Source organism: Anomalospiza imberbis, chromosome 12, assembly GCF_031753505.1.
Source record: "Anomalospiza imberbis isolate Cuckoo-Finch-1a 21T00152 chromosome 12, ASM3175350v1, whole genome shotgun sequence".
In the NCBI taxonomy this organism is placed as follows: Eukaryota; Metazoa; Chordata; class Aves; order Passeriformes; family Viduidae; genus Anomalospiza; species Anomalospiza imberbis.
In genome coordinates this window covers 19,755,977-19,773,566 of record NC_089692.1, presented here as the reverse complement: position 1 = coordinate 19,773,566, position 17,590 = coordinate 19,755,977, and the positions used below count along the sequence as shown (strand labels likewise).

Sequence of the window (17,590 nt, the reverse complement as noted above, 5' to 3'; positions counted from 1 at the left end):
TCCCGCACTCGGCTCCGCTCGGCCCGCGCTCGGCTCCGCACTCGGCTCCGCTCGGCTCCGCTCGGCCCGCACTCGGCTCCGCTCGGCTCCGCACTCGGCTCCGCTCGGCTCCGCTCGGCCCGCACTCGGCTCCGCTCGGCCCGCACTCGGCTCCGCTCGGCCCGCACTCGGCTCCGCTCGGCCCGCACTCGGCTCCGCACTCGGCTCCGCTCGGCTCCGCACTCGGCTCCGCTCGGTCCCGCCGTGTCCCGGTGCGCTCCCGTCGCGCGGCGATGACGCGGCGGCGCCGCTCGGTGACGTCGCCCCCGCCCCGCCGGCCGCCGCCGCCGCCATGTTCCGGAGCCTGCTGGTGGCGGCGGCGCAGCGGCCGCAGGGCCCGGCCGGGCCCCCCCGCGCCGCCCCCGGGCCCGGGCCCGGGGCCGCGGCCGAGGCGCTGGAGGCGCAGTTCAGCTGCCCCATCTGCCTGGAGGTTTTCCACCGCGCCGTCGGCATCGCGGGCTGCGGGCACACGTGAGACGGGGCCCGGGCGGGGGCGGCGGGGACCCCCGGGGACCCCCGGAATGAGCCGGCCCCGGGGACGGGCGGGACGCGGGGCTGGGCGCTGTGCCGGCCGTGGGATCCTTGCGGGCGCTCTGCCCGGTGAGCCCAGGCGGCACCGGGACCCCCGGCCCACACCGGGGATGGTTCGGCACCGGGACCCCCGGCCCACACCGGGGATGGTTCGGTACCGGGACCCCCGGCCCACACCGGGGATGGTTCGGTACCGGGACTCCCCTGTCACCCTCGCTCAAGTACCGGGCCCTCGTCCCGTCCCACAGCGGGATCCCCACTCCACCCTTCCGGGCCCTCAGCTCCCAGAGCCGGCTGCTGTCCCCAGGACCCCCGAACCCTTGCCCACGTGTCCCCCCGGCATTTCGGGGACACCCTGATCCCTTTTCCCGTCGGATTTTGGGGACGTTCCCAAGGGGCTGGGAACGTTTGTTCGGGGCTCCAGCATCGCCTCGCTGCTTCTCTGGGGCTGGGGGCGATTCCTGACCCTTCCACGATCCCCTATCCCCGCTCCCCTGGCAGTGGCAGAGCCTTTGGGGTGTTTCGTTCATTCCCTGTTCCTGGTGCGTTCCGGGATCATGGCATGTTGGGGACATGGGGACACCTTTTGCCTCCTCTGGGCTGCTGGGACTCCTTTGCTGCTGGGGATGGAAGGACCTTGGGATGAGCTGATCCTGCCTGGCCTGCATACCCAGCACTGACTTGGGCTCCTTTCAAATCCAGCCTTGGGGCAGGGGAATTGTCTGAGCCTGCAGGAGCTCCCTGGGGACTCACCTGCTCCCAGTTCTCCCAGTTCTCCCAGCAGGGATGCTGATCCCTGTGCTGCCCGGAGAGGCTGCCCAGAACAGAGGCTAAACAAAGTAGAAGGATTAAAACAGGGATTTGTTTAAAAGGCCGTCAGAGGATACACCTTGGGCAGTACAAGAGCCCAAGATGGACAGCAGATCACGAGTTTGCACACTTTTATAAGTTTCGGTCCATTTCCCTGTTGGGGTTAATTGTCCAATCACAGCTCCAGGTGATGCAGTCCCATTCTCCCAGATTGCTCTCCTCCATTCCCTGTTGTTTGGATTTTTTGGGCCTTTTGGGCCTTTTTGTTGTTTGCACTTTTTGGGGTTGAAGCTGCAGCGGTGTCCTTGGTTCTGGGGCTGGAAAAGGATTGTTCTGTGTGAGCTGTGAGGAGAGCTGCTGACACGTCATATGGAGTTCAGAGTTACTTACCAACGCAGCGCAGAATCTGAAAATACAAAACCTAAAGCTGCTAAAAAGCTAAGCCCCATCACCTGGCTTTTGGGGGAGCGGGGTGCCCTGCTGGGATCCTGCTGTGCCCGGGGTGCTCAGGGCCACCCTGTGCCCCCAGGTTTTGTGGGGAATGCCTGCAGCCCTGCCTGCAGGTGCCCTCCCCGCTGTGCCCGCTCTGCCGCGTGCCCTTCGATCCCAAAAAGGTGGAGAAGGCTTCCAGCGTGGAGAAGCAGCTCTCGTCCTACAAGGCTCCCTGCAGAGGCTGCAGCAAGAAGGTAAAGCTGCCTGTCCCCATTGTCCCCACTGTCCCCATTCTCCTCTGGAATGTGTCCCGAGAAGGGAATGGAGCTGGAGAAGGGTCTGGGGAGGCTCAGCCTGGAGAAAAGGAGGCCCAGGAGGGACCCTCTGGCTCTGCACAGAGGGGGACAGCCGGGGGGAGGTCGGGCTCTGTTCCCAGGGGACAGGGACAGAACCTCTGGGGATCCCTGTGGCCCCAAATCTCCGTCCTGCAAGGAAGGACGGGTGGCTGCAGCATTCCCACTGCTGTGGGTCATCCCACACGGACCAGAGGTCACTCCCACCTCAGCTGAGCAAAGGCAGCTCCTGTCCTGGCTCCTGGCAGGTGTTCCTGCACCTCCAGGAATGTTTCTTGTCCTCCTTCTCCAGGTGACCCTGGCCAAAATGCGCTCTCACGTCTCGTCCTGCGCCAAGGTGCAGGAGCAGATGGCCAACTGCCCCAAGTTTGTTCCAGTTGTCCCCACATCCCAGCCTATTCCCAGGTATTCCTGTGCCTCGGGTAGGGAAACTTGGCCCTCCTTGCGTGCTCTGAAATCCAGGTGTGCGTTGTGCCTTTCCCTGGGAGGAAGAGCAGCACCTTTTCCCTCCTGGCACTGCTGCTCCGGGATTCGGAGCGTGGGGTGGGATGAAGGCTCCACCAAAGCAGAGAGGTGGGCTGGGAGGGGGCTGGGTTGGCTCCTGCTGCCACAGAGCTTCTGCTGCCTTAGTTTGGAAGGAGTCAGTGCAGCCTGCCCTCAGATCTGAGCTCATCCTTGCTCTCTCCAGCAACATTCCCAACCGCTCCACGTTCGTGTGCCCGTACTGCGGGGCGCGGAACCTGGACCAGCAGGAGCTGGTGAAGCACTGCATGGAGAACCACCGCAACGACCCCAACAAAGTGGTGAGTGCTGCTGGGCTGTGTGCCACAGCTCTGGGATCCAGCCACACCCAGCAGCGCGGGTGTGTGTGGAGGCGCAGCTGTGTTCCAGCTGGTTTAAATCCCTCTGGGAGGTGGGGATCTGTCCCTGCTTTGTTAGAGGCTCCCTGGAATGAGCTGCCTCCATCCCCCTGTTCCTGCAAACCAGGTGGTGCTGGATTTCCTCTCCCTGTTCCCTCTGGGTTGACCAGGGTGGGGGACTTGGGATCTTCAGCACAGGAAGGACCTGGAGCTGATGGAGCAGCTCCAGAGGAGGTCACCAAGTTGATCAGAGGGGTGGAGCAGCTCTGCCATGAGGAGGGGCTGAGAAAATTGGGATTGTTCAGCCTGGAAAAGAGAAGCTTCAGGGACACCTAATTGTGGCCTTCCAGGACCTTCAGGAAAGATGGAGGGAGACTGTTGACAAGGGCCTGGAGTGACAGGACAAGAGGGAATGGATCTAAACTGCCAGAAAATTGGTTTGGGTTGGATATTAGGGAGAAATCTTTCCCTGTGAGGGTGGGGAAGCCCTGGCACAGGTTCCCAGAGCAGCTGTGGCTGCCCCTGGATCCCTGGCAGTGCCCAAGGCCAGGTGGGATGGGGCTTGGAGCCTGTCAGAGGAAGGGCACCACTCACGTCTCTGGGAGGTCCCTGTGCAGGTGCCACCATTCCGTGTCTGTGTCCCCACAGGTGTGCCCGGTGTGCTCGGCCATGCCCTGGGGGGATCCCAGCTACAAGAGTGCCAACTTCCTGCAGCACCTGCTCCACAGGCACAAGTTCTCCTACGACACCTTCGTGGTGAGTGTGACCCTGAGTTAAAGAAGGGGGACCCCCCCTCCCCGTGTTCTGTGCCAGGAGGTGAAACCAGCCCTTCACGGGGCACACGTGTCCCACCCGTGAGACCCCCCACACCCACCAGGGTGTCCTCACACACCGGGAGGAGAGGGGATTGTTCCTGTGCTCCACAAAATGGGTTTTTCCATGGAACTCTTCCGCTGAGGAATTGTAATGCAAAACTCCTTTTCTTGGGGGTTTTGGGAGCAGGGGGTGGGACCAGCCCTGCCCCAGGGTTTGGGGGGGTCCCTGACCCCTCCTGTGTGGGGGGCAGTTGTGATGGCTCAGCCTTGGCCTCAGGGGAGGCTCTGTTCCCATCCTGCTTTCACTGGAGAGGTGTCAGGGAAAAGAACCGCCAGGCATTTTCAGAGGAATATCCTGACTTCAGGAGAGGTGCTGGATAAACCCGACCTGCAGCTCTGCAAAAGCCCCTGGCCTTGCTAGAAAGCTTCACCCTTTGGCCTCAGCTTGTGTGGGCACGTTCCATCCCTCCTGGCAGGTGTGGGATCCCAGGCAGGAGAGGGATGTGGGCACAGAGGGCACCCCGGGGTGCCACTCCTGGGATCCGTGTGCCGGAGGAACGGAGGCTCCGTGGGCACAGCCTGTGCCAGCTCTCCTGAGCTGCCCTCCTTGGTTTTCAGGATTACAACATCGACGAGGAGGCAGCGTTGCAGGCGGCCCTGGCTCTGTCCCTCTCTGAGAACTGAGGCTGATCCCTCTCCCTGCCCTGGCTCCTTCTGGACACTCCAGGAACCCTCCGGAGCCCCACTCTGTTCCCACTGCAATTCCCACCTTGTTTAAGAAGGTGGAGCCTCTTCAGTTGTCACAGTGAGTGAGCAGAGAGCTCTGGAGCAGGGCTGGGATCAATCCTTGGATTGGCATTTAATATCCGTGTTGGGAGCATAGCCCTGTGTCCAGATCTATTTATTGTTAGATGCTTTTTGGCACACTCGTCCCTGCTCTCTTGCAGCAGAATAGGTACCTGAAACTGATAGACTGGATGCCAAACACCCTCATTTGGGACTGCAATCAGCCACATCCCTTTAAAAAGGAGGAAGGCAGCACGGAGCATCTTTTTTTAAACTCTCCAAGGATTTTTCTAGAGATGTCAGGCGGTGCTGACCCCCGTGCTGGAGGCTGGAGCTGCCTCCTTCACCTGGATCCCAGGATGAGACTGAGCAGTGGTTCAGAGGAGCCCTCGAGGATGACATCCAGCATCCAGGGAAACCTCCCCTTCCTCGTTTTGTACCGGCTCTTGGGACACCAAATCCTTGCCTTTTTCTACACGAAGCGAAGCCTTTTCCACGTTTTCTAGAGCGGGGTCAGAAGCTGTTCCCCTTCACTCTGCAGTATCTGCCACCCGGGACAAGAATATTTTTATGGAACACGATGAAGAAAGTTTATTTTTTACACAGATAACCCAAGCAAATGAACACGTGGATTGGGAATGGGGCAGGAGGCAGGAGCTGGACCCCGGAGCGGCGGGTCGGACTCTGAGGTGGGGGGAAGCGCAGGGATCTTTCTGGGCCATCCCTGGATATTTCTGGGCCTTTCCCTTCCCTCGGCAGAATTCCTCTGCCTGTGAGGGAGCAGGCAGGATGGCTGGGTTGGATCCAGGAGCTGGTTGCCCGTGGAACGGCTGTCCATGCAGGATCCCAGCCCCGAGCTCCTGCTCCCCCCAGAAATCAGGGACTGCATCTCCCCGTGGTAATCCCTCCCTGGCAACGGGGCACTGTTGATCCAAGGTGCTCCACAGCATCCTGATGTCCCCTTCCTCTCAGCCCTGCCTGCTGCTGCTGCTGGAGTTGGCTCTGGAGGGCTGGGAGAGGCTGGGAGGGAGATGGCACCAACCACAGGGTGAGCCCTGAGGGAGGGCGTGATTCCCGAGAGCCTTCCTGCAGGATTTGCAGGGAAGGGGTGGGAGAGGCCCCCTCTGCATCTCCCTGCTCAGATAATTCCTGAGCTTTATCCAAAACCTGGCTCCAGCTCTGCTCTAGCAATACTGGCTTGGGGTTTATTTTGGTTTTCATAGTCCTGGATGAATTTGGGATCGTGCAGGGAGCCCTCAGTTCCTCTGGCAGGGCAGGGAAGGGGCTGGAGCTGCCCCGCTCCCCTTTCTGGAGCCAGGCCAGCGAGGAGGGGTGGGATCTTCTCTTACCTGCCCAGCATTGCTGGCACCTGGAGGATGTCCCTGGTGGGATGGAGAGCACTGGCATCTCCCAGGAGGGACCTGGGAGTGTTTCCTGTCCTGTGCTCAGCTGGGACCCTCAGCTGCTGGAGCAGCCTCCATGAGAGCTCCGTGCTGTTGGGCCAGCACTGTTAACCTCGGGCTCCTTCCCTCCCTCCTCCTTTTCCTTCTCCTTTTTGCCCCACAGAGACAGAGCAGGGGCAGCAAGAGCTGCTTTTGTAAAGCACTTTAAGGCCCTGGGTGTGAGGGGCCACACCAGGCTGTGCCAGGGATCCCTCCCTGTGCCAGGGATCCTCCCCGTGCCGGGGATCCTCCCTGTGCCAGGGATCCCTCCCTGTGCCAGGGATCCTCCCCGTGCCGGGGATCCCTCCCTGTGCCAGGGATCCTCCCTGTGCCAGGGATCCCTCCCTGTGCCAGGGATCCTCCCCGTGCCGGGGATCCCTCCCTGTGCCAGGGATCCTCCCTGTGCCGGGGATCCCTCCCTGTGCCAGGGATCCTCCCCGTGCCGGGGATCCCTCCCCGTGCCAGGGATCCTCCCTGTGCTGGGGATCCCTCCCCGTGCCGGGGATCCCTCCCCGTGCCGGGGATCCCTCCCTGTGCCGGGGATCCTCCCCGTGCCGGGGATCCCTCCCTGTGCCGGGGATCCTCCCTGTGCCAGGGATCCTCTCTGTGCCGGAGATCCCTCCCTGTGCCAGGGATCCTCCCTGTGCTGGGGATCCCTCCCCGTGCCGGGGATCCCTCCCTGTGCCGGGGATCCCTCCCTGTGCCAGGGATCCCTCCCCGTGCCGGGGATCCTCCCCATGCTGGGGATCTTCCCCGTGCCGGGGATCCCTCTCTGTGCCGGGGATCCTCCCCGTGCCGGGGATCCTACCTGTGCCGGGGATCCCTCTCCATGCCGGGGATTCTCCCTGTGCCGGGGATCCTACCTGTGCCGGGGATCCCTCCCTGTGCCGGGGATCCTCTCCGTGCTGGGGATCCCTCCCTGTGCCGGGGATCCTCTCTGTGCTGAGGATCCCTCCCTGTGCCAGGGATCCTCCCTGTGCCGGGGATCCATGGATCCTGCTGGCCATGCCCACCAGTGCATCACCCACCACTTTTTTGCATAATTAGAACTTTTAACGAGCCGTCCTGTTTTTTGAAGAGGAATGACCTCGATGACGTATTTGTAGCAACCATTTTTCTCAATAAAGGCAGTTTCATCCACGCGTGGCCTCTGGAGGGGGGAGGCACTGGAGGGATACTGGGAGCACTGGGAGCACGGGCATGCAGTGGCCCTGAAGGCGCTGGGAGCACCCCGAGCACCGGGGACAGTGGGAGCGCTGGGGTGCTGGAGGGTGAGGGGGCTGGAGGGAGTTTGGGAGCGCTGGATCGGTACCGGGAGCTCTGGATCGGTACTGGGAGTGCTGGATCGGTACTGGGAGCGCTGGATCGGAGCGCTGGATCGGTACTGGGAGCGCTGGATCGGTACTGGGAGCGCTGGATCGGTACTGGGAGCGCTGCATCGGAGCACTGGATCGGTACTGGGAGCGCTGGATCGGTACTGGGAGCGCTGGGGCGGTACTGGGAGTGCTGGATCGGTACTGGGAGCACTGGATCGGAGTGCTGGGGCGGTACTGGGAGCGCTGGATCGGTACTGGGAGTGCTGGGGCGGTACTGGGAGCACTGGATCGGTACTGGGAGCGCTGGATTGGAGCGCTGGATCGGTACCGGGAGCTCTGGATCGGTACTGGGAGCGCTGGATCGGTACCGGGAGCTCTGGATCGGTACTGGGAGTGCTGGGGCGGTACTGGGAGCGCTGCATCGGAGCACTGGATCGGTACTGGGAGCGCTGGATCGGTACTGGGAGTGCTGGATCGGTACCGGGAGCGCTGGATCGGTACTGGGAGCGCTGGATCGGTACCGGGAGCGCTGGATCGGTACTGGGAGTGCTGGATCGGTACTGGGAGCACTGGATCAGAGCGCTGGATCGGTACTGGGAGCACTGGATCGGAGCGCTGGGTCAGTACTGGGAGCGCTGGATCAGTACTGGGAGCGCTGGATCGGTACCGGGAGCGCTGGATCGGTACCGGGAGCGCTGGATCGGTACTGGGAGCGCTGGATCGGAGCGCTGGATCGGTACTGGGAGCGCTGGGCAGCACTGGGGACACTGGGCAGCACTGGGGCAGTGAGGTGCAGGGAGCAGAACCGGGCGGGTGTTGGGAGTGCCGGGAGCGGTACCGGGGGCACCGGGACGGCACCGGGGGCATCTGCGCACGCGCAGCTCTTGCCCAATTCAAAAATGGCGCCCCCCAGGCCCAGCCCAGCGCTCTCAGGGGGCGGGGCCGCCCGTGGTCCGATCGCTGCCATTGGCTGTTGGGAACCGGGTGCCGCGCTCTCCACCAATGGCGAGGCGGGATCCTCCGCAGGCCACGGGTCACGTGCGTGGCGCGGGGGCGGGGCCTGAGGGCGGCCGGCGGCGATGGCGGCGGAGCGCGCGCTGGCCATGGCGACCTGCACGGCCCCCGTGAACATCGCCGTGATCAAGTACTGTGAGTGCCGGGGACACGGCCGGGGGCGCGGCACCCGCGGGGGAACGGGGCTCCGGGCCGGGCTGGGCTGGGTGTGCCGTGTCCGGCGGTGCCGGGCCAGGCCGCGCTGCGCTGTGTCCTCGCTTGCCGTGCTGGGCCGTGCCATTCCAGGCTGGGCCATTCCAGGCTGTGCCATTGCAGGCTGTGCCGTGCCATTCCTGGCTGTGCCATTGCAGGCTGTGCCGTGCCATTCCAGGCTGGGCCATTGCAGGCTGTGCCATTCCAGGCTGTGCCGTGCCATTCCTGGCTGTGCCGTGCCATTCCTGGCTGTGCCGTGCCATTCCTGGCTGTGCCGTGCCATTCCTGGCTGTGCCGTGCCATTCCAGGCCGTGCCATTCCAGGCTGTGCCATTCCTGGCTGTGCCATTCCAGGCCGTGCCATTCCAGGCCGTGCCATTCCAGGCCGTGCCATTCCAGGCTGTGCCATTCCAGGCCGTGCCATTCCAGGCCGTGCCATTCCAGGCCGTGCCATTCCTGGCTGTGCCATTCCTGGCCGTGCCATTCCAGGCCGTGCCATTCCAGGCCGTGCCATTCCTGGCTGTGCCATTCCTGGCTGTGCCATTCCTGGCTGTTCTGTGCCATTCCAGGCTGTGCCATTCCAGGCTGGGCCGTGCCATTCCTGGCTGTTCCGTGCCATTCCTGGCTGTGCCATTCCAGGCTGTGCTGTGCCATTCCTGGCTGTGCCATGCCATTCCTGGCTGTGCCATTCCTGGCTGTTCCATGCCATTGCAGGCTGTGCCCTGCCACGCTTTGCCGTGTCCATCAGTGCCATCAAACTTTCATGCCATTCCAAGCCGTTCCATGCCATTCCGTGCCATTCCAAGCCGTGCCATGCCATGCTCTCTTGCAGGGGGCAAGCGTGACACTGACCTCATCCTGCCCATCAACTCCTCCCTGAGCGTGACGCTGCATCAGGACCAGGTGGGTCAGCACCAGGACCAAGTTTAGGACCGGGGTGGGGTTTAGGACCAGGGCCAGGTTTAGGGTCAGCCCCCAGGAGTGCTGAGCCCCCTCCCTCTCTCCCCACAGCTCAAGACCACCACGACGGCGGCCGCCAGCCGGGATTTCATGGAGGACCGGCTGTGGCTCAACGGGAAGGAGGCGGACGTGGGGCACCCGCGGGTCCAGGCCTGTCTGCGCGAGGGTGGGCGTCCCCTGCCCAGGGGTGTCCCCGCTGTCCCTGCTGTCCCCTGTCCCTGCTGTCCCTGCTGTCCCTGCTGTCCCTGCTGTCCCCTGACCCCGCTGTGCTGGCTGTCTCTGCTGTTGTCCCCTGTCCCCGCTGTGCTCTGTCCCTGCTGTCCCCGCTGTGCCCTGTCCCCACTGTCCCTGCTGTCCCCGCTGTCCCCTGTCCCTTCTGTGCCCTGTCCCCGCTGTCCCCTGTCCCTGCTGTCCCCGCTGTCCCCTGTCCCCACGGTGCCCTGTCCCTGCTGTGCCCTGTCCCCGCTGTCCCTGCTGTTGCCGCTGTCCCTGCTGTTGCCGCTGTCCCCTGTCCCCGCTGTCCCCTGTCCCCACTGTCCCCTGTCCCCACTGTCCCCGCTGTGCCCGGTCCCCGCTGTGCCCTGACCCCGCTGTCCCCGCAGTGCGGCGCCTGGCGCGGAAGCGCCGCGGGGGCGGTGAGGACACGGCGGCGCTCAGCCTGTCCTACAAAATCCACATCGCCTCCGAGAACAACTTCCCCACGGCCGCCGGGCTCGCCTCGTCCGCCGCCGGCTACGCCTGCCTGGGTGCGTGTGGGGCCAGCCACGGCGCTGGGGGTCCCCGGCCCTCATCTGTCCCCTCCTGGCTTGGGAGGGGTGCTAGGGGTGTCCCCTTGCTGTGAGCTGTCCCCTGCCTGTGGCAGTATGGCGTGGAGGGTGCTGGGAGGGGTGACAGGGGTGTCCCTCTGCCTGTCCCCTCAGTGCCAGTGCTGGCCCGGCTCTGTGGTAGCACTGGGAGGGGTGACAGGGGTGTCCCTCTGCCTGTCCCTTCAGTGCCATCGCTGGCCCAGCTCTGTGGTAGCACTGGGAGGGGTGACAATGTCCCCTCTGCCTGTCCCCTCAGTGCCAGCGCTGGCCCAGCTCTGTGGTAGCACTGGGAGGGGTGACAATGTCCCCTCTGCCTGTCCCCACAGTGCCATCGCTGGCCTGGCTCTGGTAGCACTGGGAGGGGTGACAATGTCCCCTCTGCCTGTCCCCGCAGTGTTGGCGCTGGCCCGGCTCTGTGGTAGCACTGGGAGGGGTGACAATGTCCCCTCTGCCTGTCCCCGCAGTGTTGGCGCTGGCCCGGCTCTGTGGTAGCACTGGGAGGGGTGACAATGTCCCCTCTGCCTGTCCCCTCAGTGCCAGCGCTGGCCCAGCTCTGTGGTAGCACTGGGAGGGGTGACAATGTCCCCTCTGCCTGTCCCCTCAGTGCCGGCGCTGGCCCAGCTCTGTGGTAGCAGCAGGAGGGGTGACAATGTCCCCTCTGCCTGTCCCCGCAGTGCCAGCGCTGGCCCAGCTCTGTGGTAGCACTGGGAGGGGTGACAATGTCCCCTCTGCCTGTCCCCGCAGTGTCGGCGCTGGCCCGGCTCTATGGGCTGGAGGAGGAGCTGTCCGAGGTGGCCCGGCGGGGCTCGGGCAGTGCCTGTCGCAGCATGTTCGGCGGCTTCGTGCAGTGGCAGCGCGGGGAGCGCCCCGATGGCACCGACAGCCTGGCCCTGCAGGTGGCCCCCGAGACGCACTGGCCGGAGCTCCGCGTCCTCGTCCTGGTGGTGAGGGGCTGGCAAGGGATTTGGGCGGGATCTGGGACTCGGGGGGCTCAGGAGGGGCCGCGTCCCAGTGCTTGTGTCCCCCCAGGTCAGTGGGGAGAAGAAGCCGGTGGGCAGCACGGCGGGCATGCAGACCAGTGTGGAGACCAGTCCCCTGCTGAAGGTAGGGGGACACGGGATTTGTCCTGCCAGGCAGGGACAAGGGTCCCCTTGCCCTTGGAAGGGGGCTGGAGGGTGTGCAGTGACCCCCAGAGGGTCATGGTGCTGTGGGTGTCACCAAATTGGGGGTACAGTGACCTCCCTGCTGTGGGTATCCCCAGATTCGGGGTGACACAACCCACCTGTTGTGGATGTCACCGAACTGGGGTAACCGTGACCCTCCTGCCGTGGGTGTCACTAAACTGGGGTGGCCACAACCTGCCTGCTGGGGTTGTCACTGATTTGGGGTGACCACGACCCCCCTGCCGTGGGTGTCACTGAAGTGGGCCGACGGTGACCCCCCCCCGTGCTGTGGCAGCACCGGGCAGAGGTGGTGGTCCCCGAGCGCCTGGCCCAGATGATGCAGTACATCCAGGAGCGGGACTTCGAGGGCTTTGGCCAGCTGGCCATGAGGGACAGCAACCAGTTCCACGCCACCTGCCTCGACACCTTCCCGCCCATCTTCTACCTCACGGACGTGTCGCGCCACATCATCGCGCTGGCACACCGCTACAACGCCCACCACGGCCACACCAAGGTACCCGCGGGGCCCCGGGGCTGCCACGGCACCGTGGCCCTCCCCCGGGTCCCCACGTGCCCACCGTGCCACCGCAGGTCGCCTACACCTTCGACGCCGGCCCCAATGCCGTCGTCTTCGCGCTGGCCGACACCGTGGCCGAGTTCGTGGAGGTGGTGAGGCGCAGCTTTCCCCCTGCTGCCAACGGGGACCAGTAAGGGAACGCCGCTCCTTACTGGGGAGGGTGGGGGGTGCTGGGCACGCGGGGACTGAGCGCTGGCCCCCCGTGCCACAGGTTTGTCCGGGGGCTGCCCGTGGGCTCGGCCGCGCTGCCGCAGGAGCTGCTGGCCGCCGTGGTCACCGAGCCTGTGCCGGGGGCTGTCCAGTACATCCTGCACACCAAGGTGAGGGCCAGGGGGGCTGGGGGACACGGCCTCTGGGGGAGGGCTCTGGCCCCATCCCTGGCCCCAAGGGGGTGGTGGGACCCCACTGCTGTCCCCAGGGGTGTCCAGGAGCCCATCCCTGTCCCCATCGCCAGGTGGGTGTGTAGGGCCCTGTCCCCATCCCCAGGGCGGTGTGTGGGACACCATCCCTGTCCCCATCGCCAGGTGGGTGTGTAGGGCCCTGTCCCCATCCCCAGGGCGGTGTGTGGGACACCATCCCTGTCCCCATCCCCAGGGCGGTGTGTGGGACACCATCCCTGTCCCCATCCCCAGGACGGTGTGTGGGACACCATCCCTGTCCCCATCCCCAGGACGGTGTGTGGGACACCATCCCTGTCCCCATCCCCAGGACGCTGTGTGGGACACCATCCCTGTCCCCATCCCCAGGGCGGTGTGTGGGACACCATCCCTGTCCCCATCCCCAGGACGGTGTGTGGGACACCATCCCTGTCCCCATCCCCAGGACGCTGTGTGGGACACCATCCCTGTCCCCATCCCCAGGGCGGTGTGTAGGGCCCTGTCCCCATCCCCAGGGCGGTGTGTGGGACACCATCCCTGTCCCCATCCCCAGGACGGTGTGTGGGACACCATCCCTGTCCCCATCTCCAGGTGGGTGTGTAGGGCCCTGTCCCCATCCCCAGGACGGTGTGTGGGACACCATCCCTGTCCCCATCCCCAGGACGGTGTGCTGGACCCCATTTCTGGACGTATTCCCCCTGTCATGACCCATGGGGTGACCTTTTGGGGTCTGTGGGGCCCAGGGCTGTCCCCCACCCGCAGCGGGGGTGGCCCTAGAGGCAGTGGGGCTCCCCAGTGTCCCTGACCCGTGTCCTGCCCCACAGCCTGGCCCTGGTCCCCAGCTCGTGGATGACCCCAGCCAGCACCTCCTGGGCGCGGATGGGCTGCCCCGGAGCCGTGCCTGACCCCGGTGACACTGGGACAGCCGGGACGCGCCGCGGGGACTCTGCCGGTGCCACCAGCGGGCCTCAGGACCTGAGCCAGGCCTGCTGCAAAGATGTCCGCAGCCCTGGGGCAGGATGTGACCCCGGGGCTGGTTTTTAATCTTTTCTAAGGAAATAGAGGGTTCCTGGTTCCAGTGCTGTTTGGGGCTGCCCGGTTCTGTGTGTGGGGCTGGGGGGGAACAGCGCCGGCCAAAAGGGGGGACAGGAGATGGGGACAGTCCCTGGGGCTGATCCTGTCACTCCGCACAGCCGTCACCCCACGTAACCCCTGTCCCCCTGTGTCCCTTGTGGGGCGTCTCCTGTCCCACATGCCCCCAAGTTGTCACGGATCCTGTCCCTTGCACATGCCGCATCCCCTGTCCCTTGCAGGGGTGATCCTGTCCCCATCCCTGCGATGTCCCTGCTGCTGGGACGGGCCCTGTCCCCCCGCATGGCCCCTGTTGTCCCCGTGTCCCTCGGCGCCATCCCTGTCACCCTCCCGTGACCCGGGGCTGGCCCCGGCTCGGTGCCCTGTCCCCGCGGGGGCGTGGCCTGGGGGAAAGGGGCGTGGTTACTATATTGGGTGTGGTATATGAGGGGGTGTGGCTAGTGCGAAGGGGGCGTGGCCTGGTGGAGTAGCCTCGCACCCGCCTTCCGGGTCGGGCCCGGGCGAGCGGAGCCGAACCGGGACAGCCGGGCCCAGCGGGGCCGGGAACAGCCGAGCTCCAGCGGGCAAAGCAAAGCAGAGCGGGCCGAGGGGGCGATACGATCCGAGCAGAACCCGACCGGGCCGAGCCGAACCCTCTGGGCTGAGCCGAACCGGACCGCGCCGGGAGCAGCCGAACCCGCTCGGGCCGGCCGGTTCCGCTGCGGGCCATGGGGCAGATCGAGTGGGCCATGTGGGCGAACGAGCAGGCGCTCGCCGCCGGGCTCAGTGAGTGCGGGGGGGACCCGGGCATTCGGGGGACCCGGGCACTCCAGAAAGTCCCCGGGCTCGGGAAGGAGGGATGGGTGGGGGTCCCGGGCACTCCAGAAAGTCCCCGGGCTCGGGAAGGAGGGATGGGTGGGGGTCCCGGTCCCACCGGGCGGGGGGTGCGGGCGGGAGGCGCCGGGGACAGCCGGGAAGTCCCGGCCCGGCGGGGCCGCAGCCTCCGCTTCCTCCTTTTCTCTTCCTCCTCTGCCCTCTCTCCCTCGGTTCCGTCCTCTCCTCCTCCACGCTCCTCTTCCTCCGGCCGCGAGGCCAAAAACCTCCCCCGAGGCCCCGGAGCTCCCTGAGCCCGGGGGCCCGCACGCAGCATCCCCCGGCATCCCGCACCTTGCATTCCCGGGGGCCATGGCACCCCCAGGGCCCTTCCCCGGCCCCGGGGGGTCCCGTGTGTGCCCGGGGGGTCCCGTGTGTGCCCGGGGGTCCCGTGTGTGCCCGGGGGTCCCGTGTGTGCCCGGGGGGTCCCGTGTGTGCCCGGGGGTCCCGTGTGTGCCGGGGGATCCCGTGTGTGCCCGGGGGTCCCGTGTGTGCCCGGGGGGTCCCGTGTGTGCCGGGGGGTCCCGTGTGTGCCCGGGGGGTCCCGTGTGTGCCCGGGGGTCCCGTGTGTGCCCGGGGGGTCCCGTGTGTGCCGGGGGGTCCCGTGTGTGCCCGGGGCCATAATCCCGGCTTGGGGCTTTGGGGGGGCTGTGTCCTGAGCCGGGGGGGCATGTCCTGACCTCGGGGCTGTGTCCCGGTTTGGGAGCTGTGTCCCGGTTTTGGGGGGTTATATCCCGGTTTGGGGGATTGTGTCCTGGTTTTGGGGTTTGTGTCCCGGTTTTGGGGGGTTGTATCCAGATTTGGGGTGTTGTGTCCCGGTTTTGGGGTTTGTATCCCGGTTTTGGGGTGTTGTGTCCCGGTTTTGGGGTGTTGTGTCCCGGTTTGGGATTTGTATCCCGGTTTGGGGTTTGTATCCCGGTTTTGGGGTGTTGTGTCCCGGTTTTGGGGTGTTGTGTCCCGGTTTTGGGGTTTGTATCCCGGTTTGGGGGGTTGTATCCCGGTTTGGGAGCTGTGTCCCGGTTTTGGGGTGTTGTGTCCCGGTTTTGGGGTGTTGTGTCCCGGTTTTGGGAGCTGTGTCCCGGTTTTGGGGGGTTGTATCCAGGTTTTGGGTGTTGTGTCCCGGTTTTGGGGTTTGTATCCCGGTTTGGGAGCTGTGTCCCGGTTTTGGGGGGTTGTGGCCCGGGATGGGGTCGGTATCCCAGTTTGGGGGGTTGTATCCCGGTTTGGGAGCTGTATCCCGGTTTTGGGGGGTTGTGGCCCGCGATGGGGTCGGTATCCTGGCCTGGGGCCGTGTCCCGGTGTGGCCCCTCCATCCCGGCTGTTCCCGCAGTCCTGCTGACGGGCGGGATCGTGGCCGTGGCTGGGCAGTTCAAGGGCTGGTACTTCGCGGCGTATTCCATGTATCCTTCCCGACAGCATTCCCGGGGCTGGGCTGCGGGAAAACCCTGTCCCGATCGGGGTGGGAGGCACGAACGGGGGGGCTCGCATCCTTGTTTCCCCTCCCTGCTCCCAGCTGTGCGTTCCCTGCCCCGCACAGCCCCTTTTTTGGGGTGCGGGTTGTTCCCGGTGCCATCCCGCGTTTCCTTGACGCCCCGGCAGCGCGGCAGGCGTCCTGGTGTGCCTGCTCGAGTATCCCAGGAGCAAGCGGAAAAAGGGCTCCACCATGGAGAGGTGGTGAGTGCTGAGTGCCCCCTGCAGCCCTGGGACCGGGGGTCCTGGTACCCCCAAACTCAGGGATGTGGGAGCAGAGCTGGATCCCACGGGTGGGTTCCTCGGGGCGATCCTTGCAGAGATGGGGGTCCCTGGAGGCCGGGTGTCCCCTGAGGGTGGGGACACCCCCAGTGACCCCCTGCTGTCACCCTGCAGTGGCCAGAAGTACCTGACAGCCGTGGTGAAGCTGTTGGGGCCCCTCACCAGGAATTATTACATCCGAGCCGTCCTCCACGCCGCGTGAGTGGGGTGCAGGGTCGGGACTGGGACTGGGCCCCCCCAGCTCCCTCTGAACCCCAAATCTCTGCCACAGCCTGGCTGTCCCTGCTGGATTCCTCCTCTCCACCATCCTGGGCACCGTCTGCCTGGGCATCGCCAGCGGCATCTACCTGCTGGTGAGTGCGGAGGGCTTTGGGGGGCAGGGAGGAGGAGGGCACCCCTAAACCCGCAAACCAGAGCTTCCATGTGAATTCCAGAAGCATTCCCAGGCTGGGCTGCAGGAAACACCCTGGACATGGGGTCACATTTTCCTTCCCCCACTCTGGTCCTTGCCCCAGACAGCCCCTTTTTGGGGTGGGGGTTGTTCCTTGCCACTATTCCCGATCCCACAGGCTGCAGTTCGAGGGGAGGAGTGGAGACCCATCGAGCAGAAGCCCCGGGAGCGGCCACAAGTGGGGGGCACCATCAAGCAGCCCCCCAGCAACCCCCCACCCCGGCCGCCCCCCGACGCCCGCAAGAAGCAGCCGGAGGTGGGGGGGCAGGTGAACCCCATCCCTGTGGAGGTGGAATAGTGGGGGATCCTCCTGCCCCGCTGCCCCGCTCCTGCTTCCCAGCTGCTCCTGGATCCGCTGCAGCCAGCGGGCTCCCGGGGATCCCCAAAGCCCCGGGGGTGCTCAGCTCCTGCTGTGGGTCATTGGCTCCTGGTGATGCTCAGATCCCTGGGATCATCAGTTCCCTTGGGCTCCCGGGGATCCCCAAAGCCCCGGGGGTGCTCCGCTCCTGCTGTGGGTCCCTGGCTCCTGGTGATGCTCAGATCCCTGGGATCATCAGTTCCCCTGGACTCCCGGGGATCCCCAAAGCCCCGGGGGTGCTCAGCTCCTGCTGTGGGTCCCTGGCTCCTGGTGATGCTCAGATCCCTGGGATCATCAGTTCCCCTGGACTCCCGGGGATCCCCAAAGCCCCGGGGGTGCTCAGCTCCTGCTGTGGGTCCCTGGCTCCTGGTGATGCTCAGATCCCTGGGATCATCAGTTCCCCTGGACTCCCGGGGATCCCCAAAGCCCCGGGGGTGCTCAGCTCCTGCTGTGGGTCCCTGGCTCCTGGTGATGCTCAGATCCCTGGGATCATCAGTTCCCCTGGACTCCCGGGGATCCCCAAAGCCCCGGGGGTGCTCAGCTCCTGCTGTGGGTCATTGGCTCCTGGTGATGCTCAGATCCCTGGGATCATCAGTTCCCCCTGGGCTCCCCA

General features: G+C 65.4%; 3 protein-coding genes across 3 annotated transcripts; all 3 read left to right on the top strand.

Annotated features, from left to right (window-relative positions):
- The first annotated feature begins 297 nt into the window (after positions 1–297).
- Positions 298–4,722, top strand: RNF166 (ring finger protein 166). The gene is made up of 6 exons (XM_068203237.1): positions 298–510; positions 1,910–2,066; positions 2,458–2,570; positions 2,854–2,968; positions 3,674–3,781; positions 4,459–4,722. Exons 1-6 carry the CDS (start codon positions 332–334, stop codon positions 4,522–4,524), a joined length of 738 nt encoding a protein of 245 aa, XP_068059338.1. The 5' UTR covers positions 298–331; the 3' UTR covers positions 4,525–4,722.
- Positions 4,723–8,401: 3,679 nt separating this feature from the next.
- Positions 8,402–13,550, top strand: MVD (mevalonate diphosphate decarboxylase). Its single transcript, XM_068203228.1, has 10 exons — positions 8,402–8,533; positions 9,422–9,492; positions 9,601–9,715; positions 10,152–10,295; positions 11,100–11,299; positions 11,385–11,459; positions 11,814–12,032; positions 12,110–12,225; positions 12,307–12,415; positions 13,297–13,550. Exons 1-10 carry the CDS (start codon positions 8,464–8,466, stop codon positions 13,375–13,377), a joined length of 1,200 nt encoding a protein of 399 aa, XP_068059329.1. The 5' UTR covers positions 8,402–8,463; the 3' UTR covers positions 13,378–13,550.
- A 562-nt stretch (positions 13,551–14,112) lies between these two features.
- On the top strand, positions 14,113–17,107 carry CYBA (cytochrome b-245 alpha chain). The gene is made up of 6 exons (XM_068203240.1): positions 14,113–14,329; positions 15,747–15,816; positions 16,016–16,090; positions 16,283–16,366; positions 16,440–16,521; positions 16,738–17,107. The coding sequence occupies exons 1-6, from the start codon at positions 14,272–14,274 to the stop codon at positions 16,915–16,917; spliced, it is 549 nt and encodes a 182-aa protein (XP_068059341.1). The 5' UTR covers positions 14,113–14,271; the 3' UTR covers positions 16,918–17,107.
- Positions 17,108–17,590: the final 483 nt, after the last annotated feature.